The following is a 25,177-nucleotide window of genomic DNA, read 5'->3' as shown; positions in this document are numbered from 1 at the left end:
CCATCTTGGTAGTTTCAAATGCATTCTAATAGGGGTAAAAGATGCAACAGCAGCCTGGAAAGCATTTCAGCTATAGTTTACTACGTGCAAGAGGTTTACTTTACTGTAAAATCTTACTGAAATCTATAGCGGTGAATAACTATTTGTTTGTGCCAAAAGTATTGATTTACTATTCAGCTGTCACATCATGTCACCCCAGAGCTACATTTCTTGTTTATGCAATTGTCAGCTTTGTAAGCAATTTCCTTCTCTGATGCTTTAGCCTCTCATGATATCACGTTTATATTCATTTCTTCATTTATTAACTGTTTACCTTAAATCAAGAGCAGTGATGTTTTAGTAGTAAGCACTGCCATTCTAGCCAATTGTATTCCATATAAACAATCATGTGGAGTACCTTCTTCAGTAATTTATCATTTTATGGCTTCCTCATCTTGATACCCTCAGTACTGCTATGATCTTTGACCAGCAAGCCAGTTTGAACCTACATAATCAGAACCTGCAAACATATCCATTAGTCTCAACCGGATCTGACAAGAGAGCCTTATGTTTTGTCTCCAGATCAAGTAGTGCTGTAATTATATACAAATTAAGCAAATGTGTATGCCACACTGTATCTGCTGTAGTTCATCAGAACTATAGCATTATAGCCATTGTTTTTTTAAACACCTTTATTGAATTATCACTTGTGACATAGGCAAATTTACATATACAAAAGTAATCAAACTGCATTAACAAATTAACATTAACAAACATTATACTTCAAATATATTGCTATATATCATATAACCTAAGCAACATTACATAAATTATTCAATTCCTGCCCCAGAAACATCATTATTAAACAATCACTTACGACATAAGCAATCGTACATTTATATAAATGAAAACAAACCACACTGACACAATCCTAGCTGCAAGCATTTTACATCACAAACCATACCGACACACTCCCAATTGCAAATGTTATACTTTACGTATAATATAACATTTTCAGTCATACATTACATAGTTCGTTTAAGTCCTACCTTTTTTTAAACCTCATTCCTCCCCTGTATCTAATGTTCCCACAATTCCCATTTTCTCCTATATAGTTTGCTCCTACCCTTTTTTAAAGATCTCAATTTCAGTTGTTTTATTTTTGTTACTATATTCACTGCTTGTAATGTAGTTGGCTTAGATTTTGATTTCCATTTTCTTGTAATTGCTTTTTTGGCAGCCACCATAATTAGACAGAGCAAGGTCTTACTATGTCTAGGCAACTCCGATTCTGTATCATAGCTCAGAAATATCATCTCCCTCGTCACACCTGTCTGCCCACCCAGCATCTCCAACAGTGCATATTGGAAGGGAATCCTTAAAGTCCACCAACCCACTGCAGTCCAAGAAAATATGTTCCCAAGTACCTCTTTCTTCCTCATCACACCTCAATATTTGCTGTCTACCTGAGGAAAAATTCTCTGGAGTCTACTTGGGCTATAAAATATCTATGTAAACATTTCCAAGCAAAAAAAAAATCTTTTGGATTTTGCTGCATATTTGGGAGACATACATATATCATCCCATTGTTTCTTTGTGAATTGCTTGTGCAGTCTCTTTTCCCAATCCTTTCTACCCTCCTCTGATTGAGTCTTAAGTTATCATTGAAATAGTTGTATGCTGTACTAATTATTCCTTTTTTAACGGCAGCTTCATTTCTAGATTTTACTGAAAACTCTACCAGTGCTGGCATTTCATTTAGGGCTACCCTGTTTCTTTCTGTTTGCCTATTCTTTGATGTCCCTGTCAAAGATTGATATTAATCTCTAACCTGTAGTCCAAATAAATTCTTGACCTCTTCCCATTCTGTTGCCTGTCCCTCTCTAGTTATTTGCTCCCAGTACGTTGGTTCCTTTGCCAGTTCGTTGGTTCCTTTGCCAGTTTTCTCCAGTAAATTCCAGCCCCTTCTTGCCTGTTGTCTGTATCCCTAATTTCAGTCATCCATATCGGCAGAATCTCCTTTCTCCATTCCAGTGTTGGCATAGTTATTGGAATACTGTCTGCTTCTTTATGGATATAATATTCTGTATGATTGTTTTTCGCCTTAAAGGCCTACATTCAAAATCCTAGTCTTTCCTTATTTCTTGAGGCCCCCATTGCAGCATCATCCCTTTCCACTTTGAATTATAGTTTTCTGCCTGTGCTATGTATAGGAGCCTTAATTGCGTAGCTCTAAAATACATCTTCATATTGGTTAATCCCAATCCCCCTTGTTCTACTGGAAGAATCAGTTTATCCCACTTGACTCTTGCCATCGTCCCCTCCCAGATAAAGTCCTTCATCTCTTTATTAATTGCTATCCACAACTCTCTGCTTGATAAATGTATGCTTGACCTGTGTACAAGACTAAAGGGACTAAAAAGATTTTTACTGCATGTATCTTACTATCCATATCCATATAACAAAGCTTCCCTTTTCTCAGTTTTTGTATTATCTTTTATCTTTTGTTTAGTCTCTTCCCACATATCCTTAGCTGCCACACCAAAATAATTTTTAATCCATACCCCTAAATACTTAATTTTTTCATGTACCCATAAATACGGATATTTCTGAACCAGTTGGTTTGTGGGTACATAATTTACTGCTATTGCCTTTGTTTTATCTTCATTAATTTTCTATCCTGAAAAGATTTGAAACTGATTCAAAATGTTCCACAATACTGTAGTGTCGCTTTCTGGTTTTGTCCGGTATAAAATATCATCTGCAAATAGAGACAGCTTTTCTTGACTACCATACCAATTATATCCTTGAATTTCTGGGTCTCTTATTTAATTTGCCACTGGTTCTAAGTATAATGCAGATAACAAAGGGGAAAAGGACACCCCTGCCTGGTTCCTTTGCTCAAGCAGAAATTCTCTCAGAGGACCCCACTCACTTTAGTTTTCGCCTCCAATCCCTCATATAGCCTCCTAATCAACCTTGTATTTATTTTTTCAGGAAATGCAAATGCTTCCATTGCCCTGCTCGTAAATTCCCAGCTTACTCTGTCAAATGCTTTCTCTGCATCAAGACCCAACAACAACAATGGTATTTTTATAGTCTGCTTCCTTCTGGATCATCAGTGTTCTGTTAATGTTGTCAAATGTTTGCTTCCCCTCCACAAAAGTACATTGATCCATATCTGTCAATTTTGTCATTACTTTTGTCATTCTTTTAGCCATTTTAGACATGAACACTTTGTAATGCATAACATAACACTTTATAATTCATGCAAAAACAACTCCAGGGAATCGCTATTTGCCCATGAAATAGCAAAAATATGGAACAACCTTCCCCCTGACCTCAAACTATAGAACTCCACACCCCCTTCAAAACCCTGCTTAAAACATACCACTTCACCAGCCATCTATGCAGCTGTAATTGACCCCCCTGAAGCCTCAACCACTCACTATTTCTATACCCCATCTGTTGTCCCGGACAACAGAAACAACACACTCTAACTATACCTATCCATGTGTGAGCAATAACCTATATATGAGTGTGTGTATATGAATATATGTATACGTATATGTGCGAGTATATGTGTGTGTATGTGTATATATGTATATGTTTGTTTGTCTTTTCGGCTTTTCCCGGTTAGGGGTCGCTACAGCGGAACTCCAGTCTACTAATGATTGGCAGTAGATTTTTTATAGCACCGAGTTGCCAGCCCGACGCCCAACCTTCAGCGAAGGCACGCCCATTCACGCATGTCTTTCGGAGGCCACTCGACCGCGGGGAGGACATGCAGACTCCACATGGAAGGCTTCCACCGTGAATCGAACAGGAGAACCTCTAGCTGTGAGGCAACAACGCTACCGCTGTACCACTGCGGCTTACAATATGTATATACGTATGTGTGTGTGTGTGTGTGTGTGTGTATATATATATATATATATATATATATATATATATATATATATATATATATAATATGCTCTTTCATCTATATTTGCTTGAATGTATATATGGAAACTTGCACACTTATTCACTTGGGAAATATCTAGCAATGCTCTACCAGTTTCTTATCTACTCTCATTGTATATTTTGTACACTTGTAGTTTCAACCAAAAGGGATAATATCCTCTTATTGTATACTAACTGCTGTAAAGTGTATATTCTGTATGGTACTACTCTGTAATGTCTCTTTTGTAAATTTTTCTTCTGAGTGTTTTTCTCCCCAAGACACTGCTGAAAACAGACACTTGTTGTCCAGTCGGTGTATTCTGGCAAACAAATGTTAAATAAATAAATGGTAAATAAATAATCATGCTTTAGTATTGCAGTGGGCCTGTATGAAGCTGGGTCTGGTGGATATTTACCCTGTTTAGGTATTACAGCTACCACTGCTTTATTCTAAAATGTTGGTACTTCTCTTAAAATACTGTTAAAAAACGTCCATATCTTTATCATATTTCCCTCCTAGCTTCCAAACTTCCACAGGAATACCATCCATTCCTGGGGACTCTGTAGATTGGTTATACATCACAATTTTTATCTCATCTCCTCCTATCCTAACTGTTATGCCTGTGCCCTGGCGCAGCAATCAAGGAGCCTCAATCCTCACCACTAACACCAGTGAGATGCATCTGATATAAGAGGAAAGGATAACAAATACACACAGTGAAGTGCAATTTCCCTTAAGAGCACACAGAGATCACAGTCAATCCAGGGCCGGTCACTCTCTCTTGCTCTCTAGGTCCCCAATAAGACTCCCCACTGGCACAGCTATAGGGTCCAGATCATAGCCTAGTGAGCAAGCTAAAACCTCCAGCACCCTCTGTCCAACTAGTGCTTCATGTCCCTGCCCAAATAGCTGACACACACACTTTGAGAAGAGTTTATATAACCATACAGACACTCCTGGGGAAGGCTGGCACAGGTTCTCCAGCTGTGCCCTCTTTTCCCAGACTATATGGTAGTACCAGGTGCCACCACTCACTAATATTTACAGCTACGCAAAGGCCCTTAAAAGGGTGTCCAATTATTACTGTGCAATATTATTATCCAATTGGTAGTATAGCCCAGGGCTAAAGCTATTAGAGTGGCTTTGTACAATTTTACCAAAGGCATGCAAGTACTCTAAAGAGCTTAAATTATCTCTACAAAAACAGCCACAGTTGAAATGGTTTAAAATATTTAATAATAAAAAGTCAAAACACAAGGCAATACTTTTTACTACACAGTGCTAGTCAAGAGTTCAGAGATCACAGAGAAATACTTAAAATAATTCAGCTGTACAGTTCTGACAACACAGAAAAACACTTAGTCTAATCTTTCTAGTTTCTATCTATTTCTAAGCGAAAACACAAGTCTAAGATAAACTTTACATATAGAGCAAGACAGTGCTCATGAGTTGGATGGTCAAGACAAAAATGCATAATGCTCTCGGATTCTCTCTGTTTTTAAAATCACATTCCTGGTTCACAGTACATCATTCTTCACACTTCCCTGGGTTCCCATGCTAACAGGAACTACATTTACATTCTTCACCTCGGGGCAGAAGCCAGAGCAATAAAGGACATTTATGCAAATTCTGGCCATTAACTCTGGCCTTAAAACAATAGGCAGGATGCCTCACTCTAGACTTACTGGCTCCTAGTTTTAACATCAAAGGGTCACAACATGCTTTACTTGGTCAGTAGAGTGCACTGTTACATTTTTTCCAGTTCCACATGTAACACTATTTTTACCATTTAAGACACAAGCCTATGGTTTACATTAATATTTACAGATGACAGAATTATTTCCAAAATTCTATCTGGCTAGGCTGGCAGCCTTCATCTGTCTTCACCCATTCTTCATATATCTTCCCCCTGGAGAACTGAAGCTAGTTGTTCAAGTTACCCTTGAGAAACGCTGCTTGAGGGAGTGAGGTCTATCTGAGTATACCGTCCTTTGTTCCCTGTCTTGAGCCCATCTGCATTGGCATTGCTAATCCCACTGCAGTGCTGCATGGACATATCATATGCTTGTAACCCCAGACTCCATCTTAGCAACTTGGCATTTTGCTGGCTGTCTCTGTTTAACCATGTTAGGGGGTTGCGATCTGTCATAACAGTGAATTTCCTTCCATACAGATAAGGCTGAAGTTTCTGCAGTTCCCGCACTATGGCTAGACATTCCTTTTCTATAGCTGCATAGTATTCCTCCCTGGGTTGGAGCCTACGACTGAGATAAACCACTGGGTGCTCTTCTCCCTCTGAAGAAATCTGGCTAAGAACAGCCCCAACCCCATGGTTCGAAGCATCCACCTGCACAACAAATTATTTGCTCTAATCTGGACTGGCTAACACAGGGAGTCCTCCCAAAGCTTATTTAAGCTTCTGGAATGCTTGCTCACATGCTGGGGTCCACACTACCTTATCTGGCCTGTTCTTCCTTGTCAGGTCTGTGAGGGGAGCAGCTATGGTGCTATAACTGGGGACGAACTTTCTGTAGTACCTTGCTGTCCCTAAAAATGCCCTCAGCTGCTTTTTAGTAATGGGTGCAGACCATGCCTGAATGGCTTCCACTTTGGCAGGTTCTGGCCTTATCTTACTGCCACTCACTCTATGTCCTAGGTAGGAGACCTCTGCCATACCCACCTGACATTTGCTTGGCTTAATGGTCAACCCTGCCCTCTGTAGTCTCCCTGACATGCTGAGGGTGCTGTGTCCAGGAATGGCTGTAGATGGCAATATCATGTAGGTAAGCCTCTGGAAAGTTGCTGGGGCATTCTTCATCCCAAAGGGCATCTTGGTGAACTCATACAAGCCAAAGGGAGTCACGGAGGCTGACTTCTCTCTAGCACTGGAAGTCAACCAGTAACCCTTTGTAAGATTAATGGTTGTAAGATATTTAGCCCCACCCAGCTGCTATAGGGCCTCATCTGTCCTAGGCATGGGGTAAGCGTATGACTCTGTGACTATTTAATTTCCTGTAGTTCACACAGAACCTGGTGCTGCCATCCTTCTTTGGTACCAGCACTACTGGGGAGGCCCAGGGACTGTTGGACTCCTGAATCACCCCTAGTTCCAACATCTCCTGTACATTCTACCTCAGAGTCTGACTCTCTCAGGCACTCTATAAGGGGCCTGCCTAATAGGCCTTTGGGGTCCTGTATCCACCTGGTGCTGCCCCAGGTGGGTGCACCCTGGTTTCCCAGTGAACATGTCCCCAGATTCCTGCAACACTGCTTGGATTTCTCGAACCTGGGTAGGAGATAGCATTGCTACTCCTTCCACTGAGGTGTCAGCCCGAACCTCACTGGGGAGATCAGTCCGCAGATCTCCCTCAGACTCCTCCTGCAATCCACTGCAAATGCTCAGCACAAGGCCCTCCCTGTTATGGTAAGGTTCCATCATGTTAACATGGTACAATTTGTGCCCCTGCCTTCTGCCTAGCAGTTCCACCATGTAGTTAACATCACTTACCTTTCTTACCACCTTGTAGGGTCCCTCCCAAGCTGCTTTCAGCTTGTTGTGTCTGACAGGAATGAGAACCATTACCTGCTGCCCCACAGCATACTCTCTAGCTCGAGCATTCCTGTCATACCACACCTTTTTCTGTTGTTTGGCTTCTGCCAGGTTCTCTTGGGCCAAGCCCATGAGTTCCCTGAACCTTGTCCTGAGGTTTAGGATGTATGCCACAGCAGACTCCTTGTGAGACTCGCACTCACCTTCCCACTCATCTCGAATTAAATCTAGAGGTCCCCTCACCCTATGCCCATACAGCAACTCAAAGGGTGAAAAACCCGTGGATTCCTGGGGAACCACTCTGTAAGCAAATAACAGATGGGGAAAATATTTGTCCCATTCCCTCTTAAACTGATCTCCAAATGCCCGTAGCGTGGACTTGATTGTAGAGTTTAACCTCTCAACAAGACATTAGTCTGTGGATGGTAGGGGGTGGTCTTAATGTGCTTCACCCCACAGGACTTCCACAGACAAGCCAGCAGGTCTAACATGAAATTGGCACCTCTCAGTCAGTATTTCTTTGGGGAAACCTACCCTGCTGAAAATCTCAAACAGAGCATTTGCCACCTTCTCTGCCTCAATGGAGGACAAAGCCACTGCCTCAGAGTATCATGTAGCATAATCCACTACCACTAGGATATACTTTTTCCCTGTGGAACTTGGGGTACTCAGAGGACCCACAATATAGCTACCCTCTGAAATGGCTCCTCAATCACAGGCAAAGGCATCAAAGGAGCTCTCACCTTGTCTTCTGCCTTGCCTACCTTTTGGCACTGCTCACAGGTCCTGCAGAACCCCGTTACATCTCTGGAAATTCCAGGCCAATAGAAGTTCTGCATAATACTCCTCTTTGTACGTTTTATGCCCATATAACCTGCAAAGGGAATATCATGGGCTATGGCTAGAAGCGCCAGACGGTAGAATCTAGGCACTACCAACTGCTGTACTCTCTCACCTTCTAGCCCTCCCTCAGTGGTCCACTCTCTGTACAGTAACCCTTTGTCCCAGTATACAGATTCCCCCTTTCCTTGAGAATCAGGTGCCTCCCTAGCTACTTGCCTCACTGTCAGCCTTGGTACTCCTACTCACCTTTGCCTTTGCAGTCACTCTGTCCAAGGGTCCATCAGTACCCCCAAGCAGCTGTGGCTCATCTTCAGTCTCACTGCTACAGGGTAGCTCCCTCCCTGAAGTAACCACCTCACCAGTCCTGGCTACAAGTATGCAGTCTGTCTGGGTCTCCCTCAGGCTACCAGTCTTACCTGCTTGTCTCCAAGCCTGACTGCATGTAACTGCACAAGCACAGGTTACTGCACTATCAAAATCATTCCCTATCAGGACATCTACAGGTATATCCACAACCACACCTACTTGCTGGCTTCCTTTTCCACCCTCCCAGTCAAGGTGAACCCTAGCCAAAGGTAAAAATGCATAATGCTCTCTGATTCTCTCTGTTTTTAAAATCACATTCCTGGTTCACAGTACATCATTCTTCACACTTTCCTGGGTTCCCATGCTAACAGGAACTACATTTGCATTCTTCACCTCTGGGCAGAAGCCAGAGCAATAAAGGACATTTATGCATGCAAATTCTGGCCATTAACTCTGACCTTAAAACAATAGACAGGATGCCTCACTCTAGTCTTTACTGGCTCCTAGTTTTAACATCAAAGGGTCACAACATACTTTACTTGGTCAGTAGAGTGCACTGTTTTTACATTTTTCCAGTTCCACATATAACACTATTTTTACCATTTAAGACACAAGCCTGTGGTTTACATTAATATTTACAGATGACAGAATTATTTCCAAAATTCTATCTGGCTAGGCTGGCAGCCTTCATCTATCTTCAACCAATCTTCACACTAACCATTAGTAATTTAGCCTTCTCTACCTCTAACCTTGGCATATTTAATTCTTCCATACACATTTTCATTTGTAATTTTTCTTGATTTCTATATTTCTGTGCTTTATAGAGACTGTCATAGAATTTCCAAAATATTTCTAATACCTCTACAGGCTCTTTTGTTGCCTTCCTTGTTATAGGCTCCCTAAGCTTGGCAACAGCCCTTTCGAGTTTCTGTTGCCTGAGTCGTTGTGCTAAAAGTTTTTGTGTTCTACTATTATCAAAAACAGTTGCTTAACAGCAATCTTTCTAAACTCATGCATATTATCAAGGTAATCCCTTATTTTCTACGTAGCATTCTACAGATGATTCTGCTGTTCTGTGAGATTCCCCCTATTCTGCAATATTTTAACATTTGTCAGTCCCTCTAAATATTTTTGTTACTTCTTAACCATAGCTCCCATTCTTTTATTTCCACCCTGTTTTTAAACTCCACCTTAATTTTATCCCATTCACTAGCTATATTATCAGAAGAAATTTCTGTCCTCTAATAGTGCCTGAATAATCTCTACTACCCATTCATTAAATTCCTCTTTTTCAACAGATTTGTGGGAAAGCACCAGTGTCTCTTTTTTTATGTCATTACCGTGTGTTTTTATTTTAACTATTTCAGATCATGCGGCAAAAATAACTGTTTGGTGCATATCAAGACCTTGAATTAAATGCACGTTTTCTTGTGAAATGTAAATTCTGTCTAGCCTAGCCCAATTTTTATATCTTGGGGGAATAATATGTAAATTCACTCCGAACTCATGTGACCAAAGTCGCATCTTCCATGCCAAATAGTTTCATAAATTTCTTCACAAATCTACCCTCCTTTGTTACACTTTCCCTTCTGGGCCCACCAAACACATCTTCACTGTTGCAAATCACATTCCAGTCCCCACCTTAGAAGTAATATCCCTTGCTGAAAACTGATTATTTATCCCAGAATTTTCTTAAGCTCCAATAAAGCAGTTTTAGGTGGAATATAAATACATGCCAGTGTAATCCTCTTCCCTTGCCAGTAACCCCATAGCACTACAAATCTGCCATTATTTTTTTATCCTCTATTACTATTGGAGCGCCTCCTGCAATTAATATAAATACTCCTTTTTATTCCTTTGTCCCAGGTATTGCGTTAAATAACCATCCTGAAAACCTTTCTTTATCAAATTCAAATGTTAAGTTCTTTCCAAATGTGTCTTCTGTAACATAGCTATTTGCACTCTACATTTATTAATATAGTTCACTACCCTTTCTTTTTTATATTTATCTGTGAGAGCCTTGACATTTAAAGACTTTACTGAAAGCATCATTGCATTAAAAAGTTATTTATTCCCACCTTTTTATGTATATAACACTTTTTTATTGTTAAATGTGTAGGTCCGGCTTTTGTGTTACATACATACACAATTTGACAGGTTGAACTTTTTTATACAGTTGTTTCTTGTCATATCCATTTGAACCTATGCCACATCTTGCAAAACCTTTTGTTTTACTGAAAGCCCTCAAATAAAAAAAAAAAAACAGCATTGTATCCATCATCATGCCTAACTAGCTTTATGCAGCAAACAAGCAAGACTGTACTGTTGTCATCTGATAAAAAGTTGCCTAACTTCCTTATCCTTTTGTCACCACCTCCCACTCTGATTTTGGCTTAGAGTATGTGAACTCTGTGTAATTGCAGATAGGCCTGTGAGTGAACTCGTTTATTTATTTTTTTTTTAATATGAAGTGATGTAGTTACCTTATTGAAGTCAGTGCTGAACTGACTACCGTGGTTGTGACTGGAAAACACCTCAGATTTACATATACATGATAACCTGTACTAAACAGATGGTCTTGTCTGTTTGATTCTGTCTGAAGGTATATAACATTCAGATTCAACTCCTTACACCTTGTTTTATAAATCAGACACAGCTACATCTTTAGTAATATCAAGGGTCCTGTTTTTCACTCTGTATCCCTTGAAAGCATTACAGCTGAGCTGAGATGCTATTCTTGTGCCACCTTTTTTAAAATTTATTCAGGAAAATCATAGCCATCTAAACTAATTAACCACAAACAGAAGATATGCCCACTTGCATTTCATTGCATGTCTCACTCAAGGACCTGCTTACCTCTTGGAACACCAAAAGAGCTCCCTGTCACAACCATTTCCCACTGCCAACAGTTCTGCAACATATTTTTAGATTTAGTGGCAATTAGCTAATAATGTACAAGAAGGATAATCATCAGATCACATTATGTATTTCACTGCAGGTGCCATCTGCAATATAATTCCTGGGCTATCTCTTCATTACTGAAGACAAATGAGCTACAACTCCGCAAACATTGTTAGACTTCTACAAGATAAATACTAATTTGTAGCCAGTTTATTTAAAACTCCTTAGAGGAGAGACCAAAAAGAGAGACCTCTCCCTGGCAGATTGGACTGGAAGTAATATGTTATAAATCTTTCATATTGTACGATCTTTTAGTCCATCCTGTTTTGCCTTAAGAGTCGTACATTTTTTTTTTATCAGAAATGTATGAAGTCATAAGTTGTGTATGTGTGTGTCCATCTTGTGATGGACTAGTGTCTTTATCAAGTTTGGCTTTCTGCTTTATACTTGCTTATAGCCATGATAAATTCTTGATTCTTCTGACTCTGAATAAGATAAAGCAATTATCAAAAAATAATAAAGTTGTCTTTGATATAGGGTTGCCATCCATTCCATTATCAACGGGACACTCATGGATTGAGCTACTTTATCCCATTGTCCACTATGCAAAGCAGTGGGACTTAAAAAGTCCCACTTTTTCATTGCCCTGAATCACCGTAGAAAAGCCGCAATTACTTCTGGCTTTTCCACAGCAGTATAGTTATGTCACCAACCCAAGCCAGCCCGGACCTCTAAACAGAGCTATTCCTCGTTAGGTCAGTGTATTTTAATTCATGCAGCAATTGGCTGCAGTTCATGAAGAAGGTAGGGATTAGGGCAGGAAGAGCTGTACAAGGATCGTGGTTGTAAAGCAGTTTGTTTTTACCTCTTCTACAGCCATATGAAAGTAAGACTGAAATTTGTCTTTTTTTTTTTTTCCTAACAGCTGACCCAGACAGCAAACCAGCCAGCAAGCAAGCAGTCTAGCTGGCCAGCAAGCAAGCATTCTAGCCGGCTGGCCAGCAAGCAAGGTATCCAACCGGCTGGCCAGCCAGCAAGCAAGCAGTCCAACTGGCTGGCCAGCCAGCAAGCAATGCAGTCCAACTGGCTGGCCAGCCAGCAAGCAAGCGGTCCAGCCGGCTGGCCAGCCAGCAAGCAAGCGGTCCAGCCGGCTGGCCAGCCAGCAAGTAAGCGGTCCAGCCGGCTGGCCAGCCAGCAAGCGGTCCAGCCGGCTGGCCAGCCAGCACGCAAGCGGTCCAGCCGGCTGGCCAGCCAGCACGCAAGCGGTCCAGCCGGCTGGCCAGCCAGCACGCAAGCGGTCCAGCCGGCTGGCCAGCAAGCCAGCCAGCAGTCTAGCCGGCCAGCCAGCAAGCAATCAGTCTAGCCAGCAAGCCAGCCAGCCAGCAGTCTAGCCGGCCGGCAAGCCAGCCAGCAGTCTAGCCAGCAAGCAAGCTGTCTATCCAGCCAGCAAACAGACTACCTGGCCAGCCAGCAAGCAAGCAGACTAGCCGGCCAGCAAGCAAGCAGACTATCTGGCCGGCCAGCAAGCAAGCAGTCTAGCCGACCATCAAGCAAGCAGACTAACTGGCTAGCAAGCAGTCTAGCTGGCTGGCCAGCCAGCAAGCAAGCAGTCTAGCTGGCCAGCAAGCCAGCCAGCAGTCTGGCCATCCATCCATCCAACTAGCCATTCCAGCAACCAGCCAACCAGCAAGCTATTGTACCCATAACTGCATCTCCTTCACCTCTCCTGTGGTGATGTCAACCCCCATGTCCCACTTTGACCCACTTAAAAATGGCAACCTTGCTTTGATATAATGTTGTCCAGCTATGCTGTTTTTTCCAACATAGTGAGCCACTTGGCAGCAATCCGAGCTTAGCAATATTATGTTTAGGATTCCCTGCATGAGTCTTTGGCAAAACTATCATAGCCCTACAGTAGTTGCCGGGCTCCTTTTCTGCATTTACATACTTCAGCCTAACCACTTAGTGTGTCAGTCTTGATGAACGTTTTTTATCTTTTGTTAGACTGACTTTTGAAGTAAAAATTGGGAATAGATAAAAATATTGAACAAAGTGATGGTGCAGTGAGTCTGTTTCATTAGCCTAGCAATCATTTATTTTTGGCTGTACTTCTGTGTTTACTTCTGAGGTATACTGCACATTTTATGTTCATTCTATTGCTTGAATCCACCTTTTAGGATATGGTTCTTTGGGGATGATGACCAGTGTCCTGATCTGTCCAGATGGCAAGACAGTTGAAGCAGAAGCTGCTCATGGAACAGTGACTCGGCATTACCGCTTTTTTCAACAGGGCAAAGAAACCTCCACCAATCCTATTGGTAAATATAAAATATTTTTCTTTTTCCGTCAAGAAATAAATTGAATAGTCCTGTTTGCATACCTTAACTGATTTATTTAAATATATTACATAAAATCACATTATATAACAACAAAGAAAAGAAAAGTAATATATTTTTGACAGACAGCCATACAGTAGCAATATACCACTCGCTGAGAAGAAGCATGGAGTCAGTTGAAGCATTTCTAAGCATCAGAAGAAAGGGTCTATATTAGAACATCGAAGTTTCAAAACTTCGAATGTTCTAATATTGAACCCTATTCAGCGAAAGCTGAAAACATAGAACATACAGAACAGCAAATTTTTTCCTAGGGAAAAAATTTGCTATTCCAAAACACATACAACACAAGCACACCAAACAAACGGCAATCCACACACATACACCTAAAATTTTACACCTAACCCTATGCTAAACTATACACACACCACTAACTATCCATTTACCTTAACCTAAACCCTAACCCTAAGGTCCGTCACTATCGCACACTTCCCTCACCCGCGCCCTAACCGTAACACACCTACCCCACCCTAACCCTCACTTCCACACAATCTTACACCTGACTCGTGCCCTAACCCTAACTTACCTAACCTGCTCTAACCCTCACGTCCACACAATTGCACCCATACCTAACCCACACCCTAACCCTAACTACCCTAACCCGCACTCAATCGCACACTTACCTGAACCTGACACGTAACTTTCCACCACGGTGCTGAAAATACCGAAGCAACAGAAACGGACCACCAAATTCTTTTCCATAGGAAAAAATTTGGTTTTCTGTTGCTTCAATATTTTCAGCTTTCGCTGAATACGGTTCGATATTAGAACATTCGAAGTTCTGAAACTTGGATGTTGTAATATAGACCCCAGAAGAAATTGTTTTAACTCGTTACAGCCAAGTGCGCCTACAGGCGTTTTTGCAGTTACCTCCTACTGATCCCTCTAGGCGTCAATGCTTGTTCATATTTGCATTAATAATTCTAAAACCATGCTACATACAAGGTGTCAGAAGATTTCATCTTAAAAGCATAGATAATGGCAAACATAATTGTATTGATATCTGACCATTGTCTAATTGTCTAAATATTTCAACATTCAGATAACACAGACAGAACTATATAGCCTCATATGAAAGCTAACAACAGTATGAAGAAAATCCTGCTGTCAGTATGTGTCTTTCTTGAATGGTTCCTAACATAATGAGCTGTTTATACAACAATGCAGTGCTTTCATTTTGGCTTGTAAAAATCTAGTTAAAAGCATTAAACTGAATGAAAGGCAGCAATGTAAAGATTCATTTATCCTGAATTGTTTACCATGTACAGTTTTTGGGCAACAGTTATGGTTCCAGACATGTAAATATTTGATGCCCTTCTATTCCTGTGATGCAGTATTCTTAGTGTGGGCTGTCTTGCCACCCTTAATCTGTACCTAGAAAACCAGAGGCTTAAAAAATTAGTGCTCAGGATGGATCCCAAGTTGGCTGCACCAGCAGAACCACCATGAAAGAAGGCCAAGTTGCCAAGTCCTAGTACTTCTGCCACTCCACCTTCAGACATCCTGCCAGCTGCCAATTTAGAGATTGAGGGACGTCCTTTAGAGCCGTCACTTCATCTGCTCCCCTCAAGGAAGCCACTTCGGAAGTAATGCCCGGCACGTCCACAGTGGCAGCTCAGACTTCGGTCCCTACCGACGTCGAGGGGGAACCAGCCACCATTGGACGACCGACTGGGATGCCACTACCTGAAGCCCCAGCTTCCATCCAAGCCCCTGAAACTAGGCCTTCCACAAGGACTACTCCTTTAAAAAGGAAGCAGAAAAATAAACACCTCCCCCCCCTCCATGGATGGAGTTTCTGACTGGCAATCTACACCAACTCCTTGATGCAGGCCTTCATGGGTCTTAGGCCCATGACCTCCTCACCCTCTACTATTCCTGTTCTCAGCCCTAGGCCTGCCTCAGCTTCTTCTGTCCACCTTCTCACTATCCATGAAGGAGAATAAGAACAGCAGGTTTATTACTCATCCTGTGAGTCCATTACTTATTCATCTCAAATTACCTCTCCAGTAGAATACTGTTCCCCTGATGAAGAAACCATAGAATGGGACTCCCCACCAGGGGATATCACCTTTGTGGAGACCATCACAAAGATGAAAGAATACTTTAAATGGGACACTTCCCAACTGCCTGAAAGTCAAAAGAGATAATTTGAGTTACTTCAAGTGGACTCTCCCTCCCCTTCAGCCATTCCACCAGATGTTCTTCTTGTTTCACTGTTGCAGTCATCACATTTGGGTTATCTGCTTGCAATAACCATCAGTCGGCCTGATTATCAAAGTCTTGGGTCCTGCATCGGTTGCTGTTTCATCTTCCATGATGTCAGGTAGTCAGAGGTATAAAGCATGCAGCCAACACCATTTCATCAGTCTTTCTTGCCATGCGGTGCCCGAAGCAGAAGCAGTTCGCAAGTGCCGGTTGGCCAACTCCTGAAATTTTCGTTTTCGAGTTTCAGAACTGAAGTCTTTAACTAAAGCTAAGTACCCCGTTGGGAAACCTTTTCTTGCTTTAAACAGATGTCAGTAAAAGTCAACAATTGTATTTCTTGTGGAAAGCAAATACCTCATAAAGATTTTCATTCGTACTGTATTCCTTGCCTAGGTCTTGACCACAATGTACCTCGCTGTCGGTTTTGTGCCTTATTTAAACCATGAACTTTCATTGTCTGTATATTTTTGCTTCTAAATATTTTGGTACTTGGTTCAACTATCCAGATATGGCTTCAGTAAGCCACCTAAGTACCGACATTCTGAAAAAACACAAAGATAAAGACAGGCCGCCTAGGTCCAAAACTGCCGACGACGCTTCTAAGCTACTCGCCAGTTCACCGGTACTCAGTGAGGCGCTTTCGCAGCCCCTGATACCCACTACTTCAGATTCGCAGGCCTCTACTGAGACCCATTCGAAGTCCCGTATGCCGCAAAATGCTTCAACTGTGGAACCTGCAGATGTGTCTACCTTGGATGGGTCCGCAGCCACTGTGCAGGCATCAGCTTCTGAGGGTGTATTCAGACCTACTGACTTGCTTATTAAACTGACGCCATCTTCTTCAAGGCCTAAAACTCGAACCATGCCTAGAAAACCGATGCCCAGACCGTATGGTCAGGCCTCTATGCCTAAAAAACAAATGATAAAAATGGCTGAAGACCTTATTACTTTAATCAGGGAAGCCAAACTTCCCCCTCTAAGAGACCTAGGACTGAATTTGCTTATGATACTTCTGATCAGGATTCTGAAAATTCTGTTTCCTCTGATGACCAGGATTTACCCTTATCTACCTACGAGGATTCTGATGCAGAGGACTGTGTTCCCTCTGCTTCTCCCCCAGAGGATTTTTCTTTTGGTGAAACCCTGCATACTCTTAGGGAGCATTTTCGCTGGGAAAGCCAGGATTACTCTGATTCTAAAAAGAGGCTTAGGGATTTCTTACTCCTGCCCCAACACAGGCCTTTAGCTATTCCTCCTGTGCTAGACATTGTTGATGATGCCTTTTTGGAATCTAGCTTGACCCCTGACTCTTTACGTCCTCCTCCCAGAAAACCTGATAGATATTACCGAGCTCCTGACTCTCACAAGCTCCTTTTTAAAAATCCTACTGCGGATCCTGAGACCATTTCACAAGGACCCAAGGGCATTAAGGCTACTACTGCCAAAAATCCTACCCCTTCTGATAGAGATTCCAGGGCCCTGGATAGATGGGGTAAGAAGGTATACACCTCTGCAGCCTTGGCCATCAGGGCCTTAAATTGCCAGTTTCATATGCTAAAATATCAGCAGCATATTATTGGATTGCTTAAACAGAAATTGATGTTGATTCCTGATTGTGCTGAAAATAAGGATTTACAGGATTTAATGCATTCTGCTGAACAGGTTGGAAAACATACTTTGCAGTGTGGTTTTGATTCACTAGAGGCATCTTGCAGGGCTGCTGTCACTGGGTCTGTACTTAGAAGGCATGCTTGGCTTAAGGAGCAATCTTTGCCAGATCATGTTAAAACTAAATTGCTGGATGCTCCCTTAAATCAGGACTGCCTGTTTGGCAACAAAGCAGAAGAAGTTCTTAAAAAGATGGAGGAAAAAGCTAAATCTATGCAAACTGTTAAAGATTTCCAACAAGTACAGCCTCCAAGATTTAGTAGGCATTGGCTCTCTAAGAATTGGTCCTTTCCTGCCTCTTCCAGGCCTTCTCAGTCCAAACCCAGAACCAGCAGAACACCCAGGCTTCAGTCCCAGGGTATGCACAGGACTAAGCAGTGGGGGCTCCCACTTCCAAATCAGGGAGTAGTAAGACTCCCCCCTGTGGTAAGCTGTCTCAGTGACTTAACTTTAAAACTTCCAAGCCCTTCTCAACTGACTGCTCCTTTAGGGAGAAAGATTGCTCTGCAAGCAAAAAACTGGGAACTCATTACCCAGGACAACTGAGTTTTAAATATAGTTTCCCAAGGATACAGATTTCACTTCCACATGTTACCAACCCCAAACGGTTGGCCAGATCTACCCCCAAATCATTGGGCGGAGGCTCAAAACCAGGTACTCTCCTAAGCTTAAAGGCTATTCAAACTGTACCAGAAGAGGAAAAGGGACAAGGTTTCTACTCAAGAGTTTTCCTGGTACCCAGAAAAGACAACTCATGGCGTCCTATTCTGGACCTTTCTATCCTAAACACCTTTTGGTGATTCCAAAATTCAAGATGCTAACCCTTCACCAGTTGCTTCCTATGCTAGCAAGGATGCCTTGTTGGCAAAACTGGATTTAAAGGAAGCCTACCTGCACAACCCAATCAGGGAGTCTTGCAGAAGATACCTATGCTTCAAAGCAGGCTACATGCACTATCAGTTCTCTGCACTGCCCTTTGGCTTATCTACTATGCCCAGGGTATTCACAAAGTGCCTAGCTCCAGTCATTGCATTTTGTAGGCAAAGAAATATTGAAATATACCCATACCTGGACGATTGTCTAATTCGGGCAGAAAGCCAGGACATACTTTTGAATCATCTGGCATTTGTACAATAAGGTGCTAACTTGTCTGGGATACACCATAAACGAAAAGAAATCACATCTTGTACCCTGTCAGCAAATTATATTCCTGGGAGCAAGCTTGAACACAACTTCCCAGATGACTTTCTTCACGCCGGAGAAACAAATTCATTTGACAACTTACTTATTTATTTTATTTTACATTTGTTAACCGGGAGAGTCCGACTGGATACATGTCCATTTTCAGTGGAGGCCCGGGGAGAAAAGCTCCAAGTACATAACAGACATATGAACATTGTTAATGCAAAAAAAGGAAGATAGTTGAGTTCTAAATACAATATAAAGATACATCACATCTTGGGAAAAAAACAACAGCAGCATATAAAAAAAAAACATAGGTCAGTTACAAAGGCGGTAGCCTTGTTAAAAAGTTAAGGATAGTGAGGTAAGACAGGGGTAAATGCTAGTGGTGAATCAGGTTTGGAACAGCGACATTGCCAGAGAGTATTGAGATGGGGTTTGCTTTTTTTGAATTGTAGGAGTGAGGGTTCTGAGGTGAGCATGGGCGGTAGGGAGTTCCACATTTTACCTACAAAGTTTGAGAATAGAGAATCCCCAGCAGAATTATTGGCTTTGGTAGTTTGAGCTAAGATCTTATTGGAGGAGCGTAAAGATTGCAGGTTAATATAGGGGTTAATGATGTTTTTCAGAGCTGGTGTTTTCTCTGGGTGATACAGTATCTGGTGAGCCGTTTTGAGTTGGTTGAAATGGAGTTGGCTGGAAAACTCTAACCACCCTAGTTGCTTCAAGTTAGTGCAGTGGTGCGTTCTAAAGGTGGAATTTGTGGCAAATCTAGCTATGTGATTGTAACAAGAAGCAAGTTTGTTAAGGGTTGTCTTGTTTAGGTTTGTAAAGAGGGGGAGGCATAGAAAAGAGTTGATAGTAGGTGTGTGCTGGCAATTGTAATTTTAGCGTGAGGAGTGAGAAAGTGTTTTACTTTATAGAGAGAGCCAAGTTTTTATTGACGGTTTTGATGGTAAGATTGAAATGGGTGTCAAATTTAAGGGAGTTATCAATGGTAACACCTAATAGCTTTGTGTGAGCTTCTGGTGATATAGTGAAGGTGGGGGGAAGAGTCTTGTTAGTGGGTGAGAAAGTAAGTTTTGTTTTGTTGGGGTTGAGAACTAGTTGTCGACTTGAGAACCATTTTTCTATTAGGTTGAAGGTGTCTTGGGTTGAAGCAGTGAGGTCTGCCAGGTTGGAGGCAGTGCTGATGATAGTCGAATCATCTGCATATTGAATGCATGTGGCATGGGGGGTGATTGTGGGCAGGTCATTAACAAAGATGGTGAAGAGAAGAGGGCCAAGAATAGATCCTTGGGGAACTCCAAGTGTAACAGGTAGGCATGTAGATAATTTGTCCTGCCATAGAACAGCCTGTTGCCTATTGGACAGGTAGGATTGGAACCATTTCAGCGTGGAATTGCTGAGTGATAGTTTTTTTAATGTATGGAGGAGTTGAATGTGGTTCACCATATCAAAGGCCTTGGAGAGGTCTAAGAAAAGAGCAGATGATAGTTTATTATTGTTTCTGAAGTTATTGATGGTATTAGAAAAGGATAGTAGGGCTGATGTGGTACTGTGATTTGGCCTGAAGCCATGTTGGGAGTTAGCTAGAATTTTATTTTTGGTGAGGTGTTCCATCAGTTGTTTGTGGACACACTTTTCCATAATTTTGGCTTCAAACTAATGGCCACAAAAACCCTGCTATCTACAAGGCAAATACTGCAAGCCTTGGGGTTCATAACCTCCTGCATTCTACTAATTCCATATGCAAGACTGCATATGAGGAAACTAAAATGGTATCTAAAAAGCCTATGGTGTCAACATTCTCAGGATCTAGAAGCAATGATTTCCATCATTCCTTTCCTACAGTTAGAGTTCCTTTGGTGGGCAGAGGCCTGCCACCAAAACAAAAGACTACCATTCACTCGACCCCCTGACACCCAAACCATAACAACAGATGCATCAGACTATGCATGGGGGGCTCACCTGGCAGGGAAGTGCATTCAGGGCAAATGGAACCCAAGTCAAATGCACCTGCATATCAATGAAAAAGAAATGTTAGCTGTACAGAATGCTTTGACAGCCTTCAAGGACCACATTCCAGGACAATTACTGGTAAAGACGCACAACACCACTGTTATGTGGTACATAAACAAGCAGGGGGGTACCCATTCATACTCTCTCTGCAGACTAGCCCATGCTCTGTGGAACACGGCCTTGAGCTACCAAGTGCATCTACAGGCTCAATTCCTGCCAGGAAAACTAAATACATTGGCAGACGAACTAAGCAGAAATTTCATGGACCCACACGAGTGGAAACTGGAACTAAAGACTTTCAACATGTTGATAAACAAATGGGGGAGCCCAGATATAGACCTGTTTGACTCCCCCCAGAACTACCAATTCGACAAATTCTGCACAGGGACTCCCCACAAACAAGCTTGGAAAGTGGATGCTCTGTCCTTCAGCTGGAAAAATCTATCAGTTTATGCATTTCCTCCTCTGCCTCTGTACTCCAAAGTACTACTAAAGATCAAACAGGACAAACCAAGGACAATACTGATTGCACCAGACTGGCCACGCCAACACTGGTACCCCCTCTTTCTCAGTGTGTCACTGCTGGCTCCATGACACCTGCCTCAAACCCCTACCCTGCTGTCACAGCAGGAGAGCCACCCTCAGCTTCAAACCCTGAACCTGGCAGCCTGGCTAATTACCTAATCTCTCCATTACCATCCCTCAGTAAACAAGTGTTGGATGTAATTTTGGAGGCAGGGAGGCCTAGTACTAGAAAATGTTATGCTGAAAAATGGAAGAGATTCTGTGCCTGGAACCAAACTCAAGGGATGGGCACAGCAGCGCCCAATTTACCTCAGATTCTTCAATATTTAACTGAGATGCTTCACAAGGGCCTTTCTTTTTCCTCCATCAAAATTCATGCCTCAGCCATTTCAGCTCATTACAACACAGAACCACTCCTCTTCTCTCATCCACTGCTCAAGTAGTTCCTCAGAGGGGCCAAAAACTTAAAGACCCCCCCCCCCCCAGCCTGGGACCTTAACTTTGTATTGGAAAAACTCACTCTTCCTCTTTTTGAGCCAGCTGCAAGTGCAGAGTTAAAATTCCTTTCTTGGAAAACAGCCTTCCTTTTAGCAATCACTTCAGCAAGAAGGTTATCTGAGTTACAGGCCCTTATGGCAGTGGAGCCTTTCATCATCTTTCATACGGACAGGGTGTCTTTCAGGACCAATCCCTCCTTCATGCCCAAGGTAGTATCCAGGTGGCTCTTAATCAATGCATTCATTTGCCAACCTTCTTTTCTAATCCACAGAACAAAGGGGAACTGATGCTGCATTCCTTAGATGTGCACAGACAACTTTAGATTTTACTTGGACAGGACTAAACCTCAAAGGAAATCTGAACAACTGCTGGTGGCATTTGCTGCAGGGGCAGAGGGAAGGCTATTTCAAAACAAACCATTTCTAAATGGATAGGCCATTGCATTCATTTTTGCTATAAGCACCATGGAAAACCTATCCCACAGGGGATTAGACCACATTCAACCAGGGCTGCATCTACCTCTACAGCCTTTCTAAGAGATGTCCCTACCAGGGACATCCTAAAGCTGCTACCTGGAGTCCTGTACATACTTTCACCAAGCATTACCATTTGCCAATTTTCTCTAAATCCAGAGCTGGCTTTGCCACTGCAGTCTTGCAGGGTCTTATAGCTGGTCCTAATGCTATCTAAATTCCTCCTCCCATCCTTAGCTTTGGGAATCTACCCAAATGTGATGGCTGCAACAGTGAAACATGAACAACATAGTGCAGTTGTGTACACTTACCATAAATGTAGATGTTCAAGTGTATTCACTGTTGCAGTCCTGTTTACTCTCCCTCCAGCCCCCTGACTTCTTTTGGCTATACCTCTATTCTCTTTTACCATGGTTAAAAGCTTTTTTATGTATTTGCTTTTTGTTGGCGGTATAACCTTGTGTGTATATAACATATATATATATATATATATATATATATATATATATATATATATATATATATATATTTATATATATATATATATGTATGTGTGTGTGTGTGTGTGTGTGTGTATGTGTATATATATATTATGTATATATATATATATATATAATAATATATATATGTATATATATATGTATATATATATAATATATATATATATGTATATATATATATATATATATATATGTATATATATATATATATATACATATATATATATATTATGTATATATATATATATATATATATATATATATATATATATATATATATATATATATATATATATATGTATGTGTGTATATATATATATGTATATATATATATATATATATATATATATATATATGTATATATATATATATATATATATATATGTGCATATACATATATATATATATATATATGTGCATATATATATATATATGTGTGTATATATATATATATATATATATATATGTGTATATATATATATATATATATATATGTGTATATATATATATATATATATATATATTATATATATATATATATATGTGTATTATATATATATATATATATATATATATATATATATATATATATATATGTGGTGTATATATATATATATATATATATGTATGTATATATATATATATATATATATATATATATGTATGTATATATATATATATATATATATATATATATATATATGTATGTGTATATATATATATATATATATATATATATATATATATATATGTATGTATATATATATATATATATATATATATATGTATGTGTGTATATATATATATATATATATATATATATATATATATATATATATATATATATATATATGTATATATATAATTGCTTCCCATTAGGGAGGCAACTGACATCTGGGGCAAGAAAAACTGATGTAATGGCATCGGCTGCATGCTTTATACCCCTGACTACCTGATGTCATGGAAGATTTGACAGCAACCAACGCAGGACCCAAGACTTTGATAATCAGGCTGACTGAGAGCTACTGCAAGCAGATAACCCAAATGTAATGACTTCAACAGTGAAACACGAAGAACATCTTGATACATTATACCTGCCTTTTTAGGGGCAGCAAGCTGACTGTCTGGAAAATTACAGGAAATGCAACACATCCTCTGGAGAAGACAGAACTGGGGGATGGCTAAAGGTTCTGGAAATTACCTCTGTAACAGCTCACAGAATATTCTGAGGGCCTGAGAAATTTCAGTGATGTAATGGGATCCTATCTCGCCTACATTCACAACAGATGGGTTCGGAGCCGATCCATCGGCTCCGACTCGGCAACTAATACACTAGCACGAAGTCTCTCATTGGCTGGGCTACTCCCTATCCCAGGATGCACTACACCTGCTTCCCCAGATCTCGTTTGCCGCTTAACAAGCTGGACGTGGTCTCGACTTGGCTGGAGCTAAGTGGTTCTTTTTACCTTATTGGTCCTTGACCTAGGGAATTTTTGTCTATATTAACCAAACAGCTGTTTTAACAGCTATTTCTTGCTATTTCTTATTGTTTTTTTTTTTGAGTGCTTGTTTCTAAAAAATTTAATTTATTCAGTCTGGTAAGGCCCGTTTAAGTTAGAGGGCCTTTGCCCTACCTTTGAGTGCTATTAGGTTTACTTAACTTTTGGTTAGTTGTTTTTCGGGCAAAGCCCGTTTAAATTAGAGGGCTTTTAAATGCTAAATGCTAACTTGTTTCTAATTGTTGTGAGGTAATCTTTCACCAGTACTCGCAGTGTGTGTCTCGCTTTCAGTTGGCGCCTTTTGTGTATAGTGCTATACTTGTTGTGGTAGAGTAAGATTTCCATAGAGTTTTACTAGTTGTGGCCTGTATCATGTCTAAGGAACAAAAGTCAGGTTTTAAAAAATGCACTTTTCGGTGCAAATATAAATGTCCATTACAGACAGTCATTCAGTCTCTGCGTTTATTGTTTGGGGCCGTAAACATCTGCAAGAGACTTGTAGCGCCTGTCATGCCTTCTCCCCTAGAGTTCTTCAAGAACGCAAGAACAAGTTAATATTGAAAGAGCTTTGATCAAACCTTTCTTTTGAGGAAGCCTTTAGATCTTAGCTGTTAAGCCTTAAAGTTAAAGAAAAGATCGTCAGCTCCGCACAAGTCCGGCCCGGGAACCGACTTCTAAAAA

At 40.9% G+C, this 25,177-nt stretch overlaps 1 protein-coding gene across 2 annotated transcripts in view; it reads left to right on the top strand.

The window, feature by feature from the left end:
* Positions 1-25,177, top strand: part of IDH1 (isocitrate dehydrogenase (NADP(+)) 1) — a 385,831-nt gene that overhangs the window by 263,828 nt on the left and 96,826 nt on the right. For both annotated transcript variants that reach the window (XM_044075944.1, XM_044075943.1), the window contains exon 7: positions 13,703-13,843. In XM_044075944.1, the coding sequence (XP_043931879.1) occupies positions 13,703-13,843 (141 nt within the window). The remainder of the gene's footprint in view (positions 1-13,702; positions 13,844-25,177) is intronic.

Source organism: Protopterus annectens, chromosome 6.part1 (genome assembly GCF_019279795.1).
Source record: "Protopterus annectens isolate FY-2018-M chromosome 6.part1, PAN1.0, whole genome shotgun sequence".
Classification (NCBI taxonomy): Eukaryota; Metazoa; Chordata; order Ceratodontiformes; family Protopteridae; genus Protopterus; species Protopterus annectens.
Note: the sequence above shows the minus strand (reverse complement) of the source record. Positions and strands in the feature narration are given on the sequence as shown.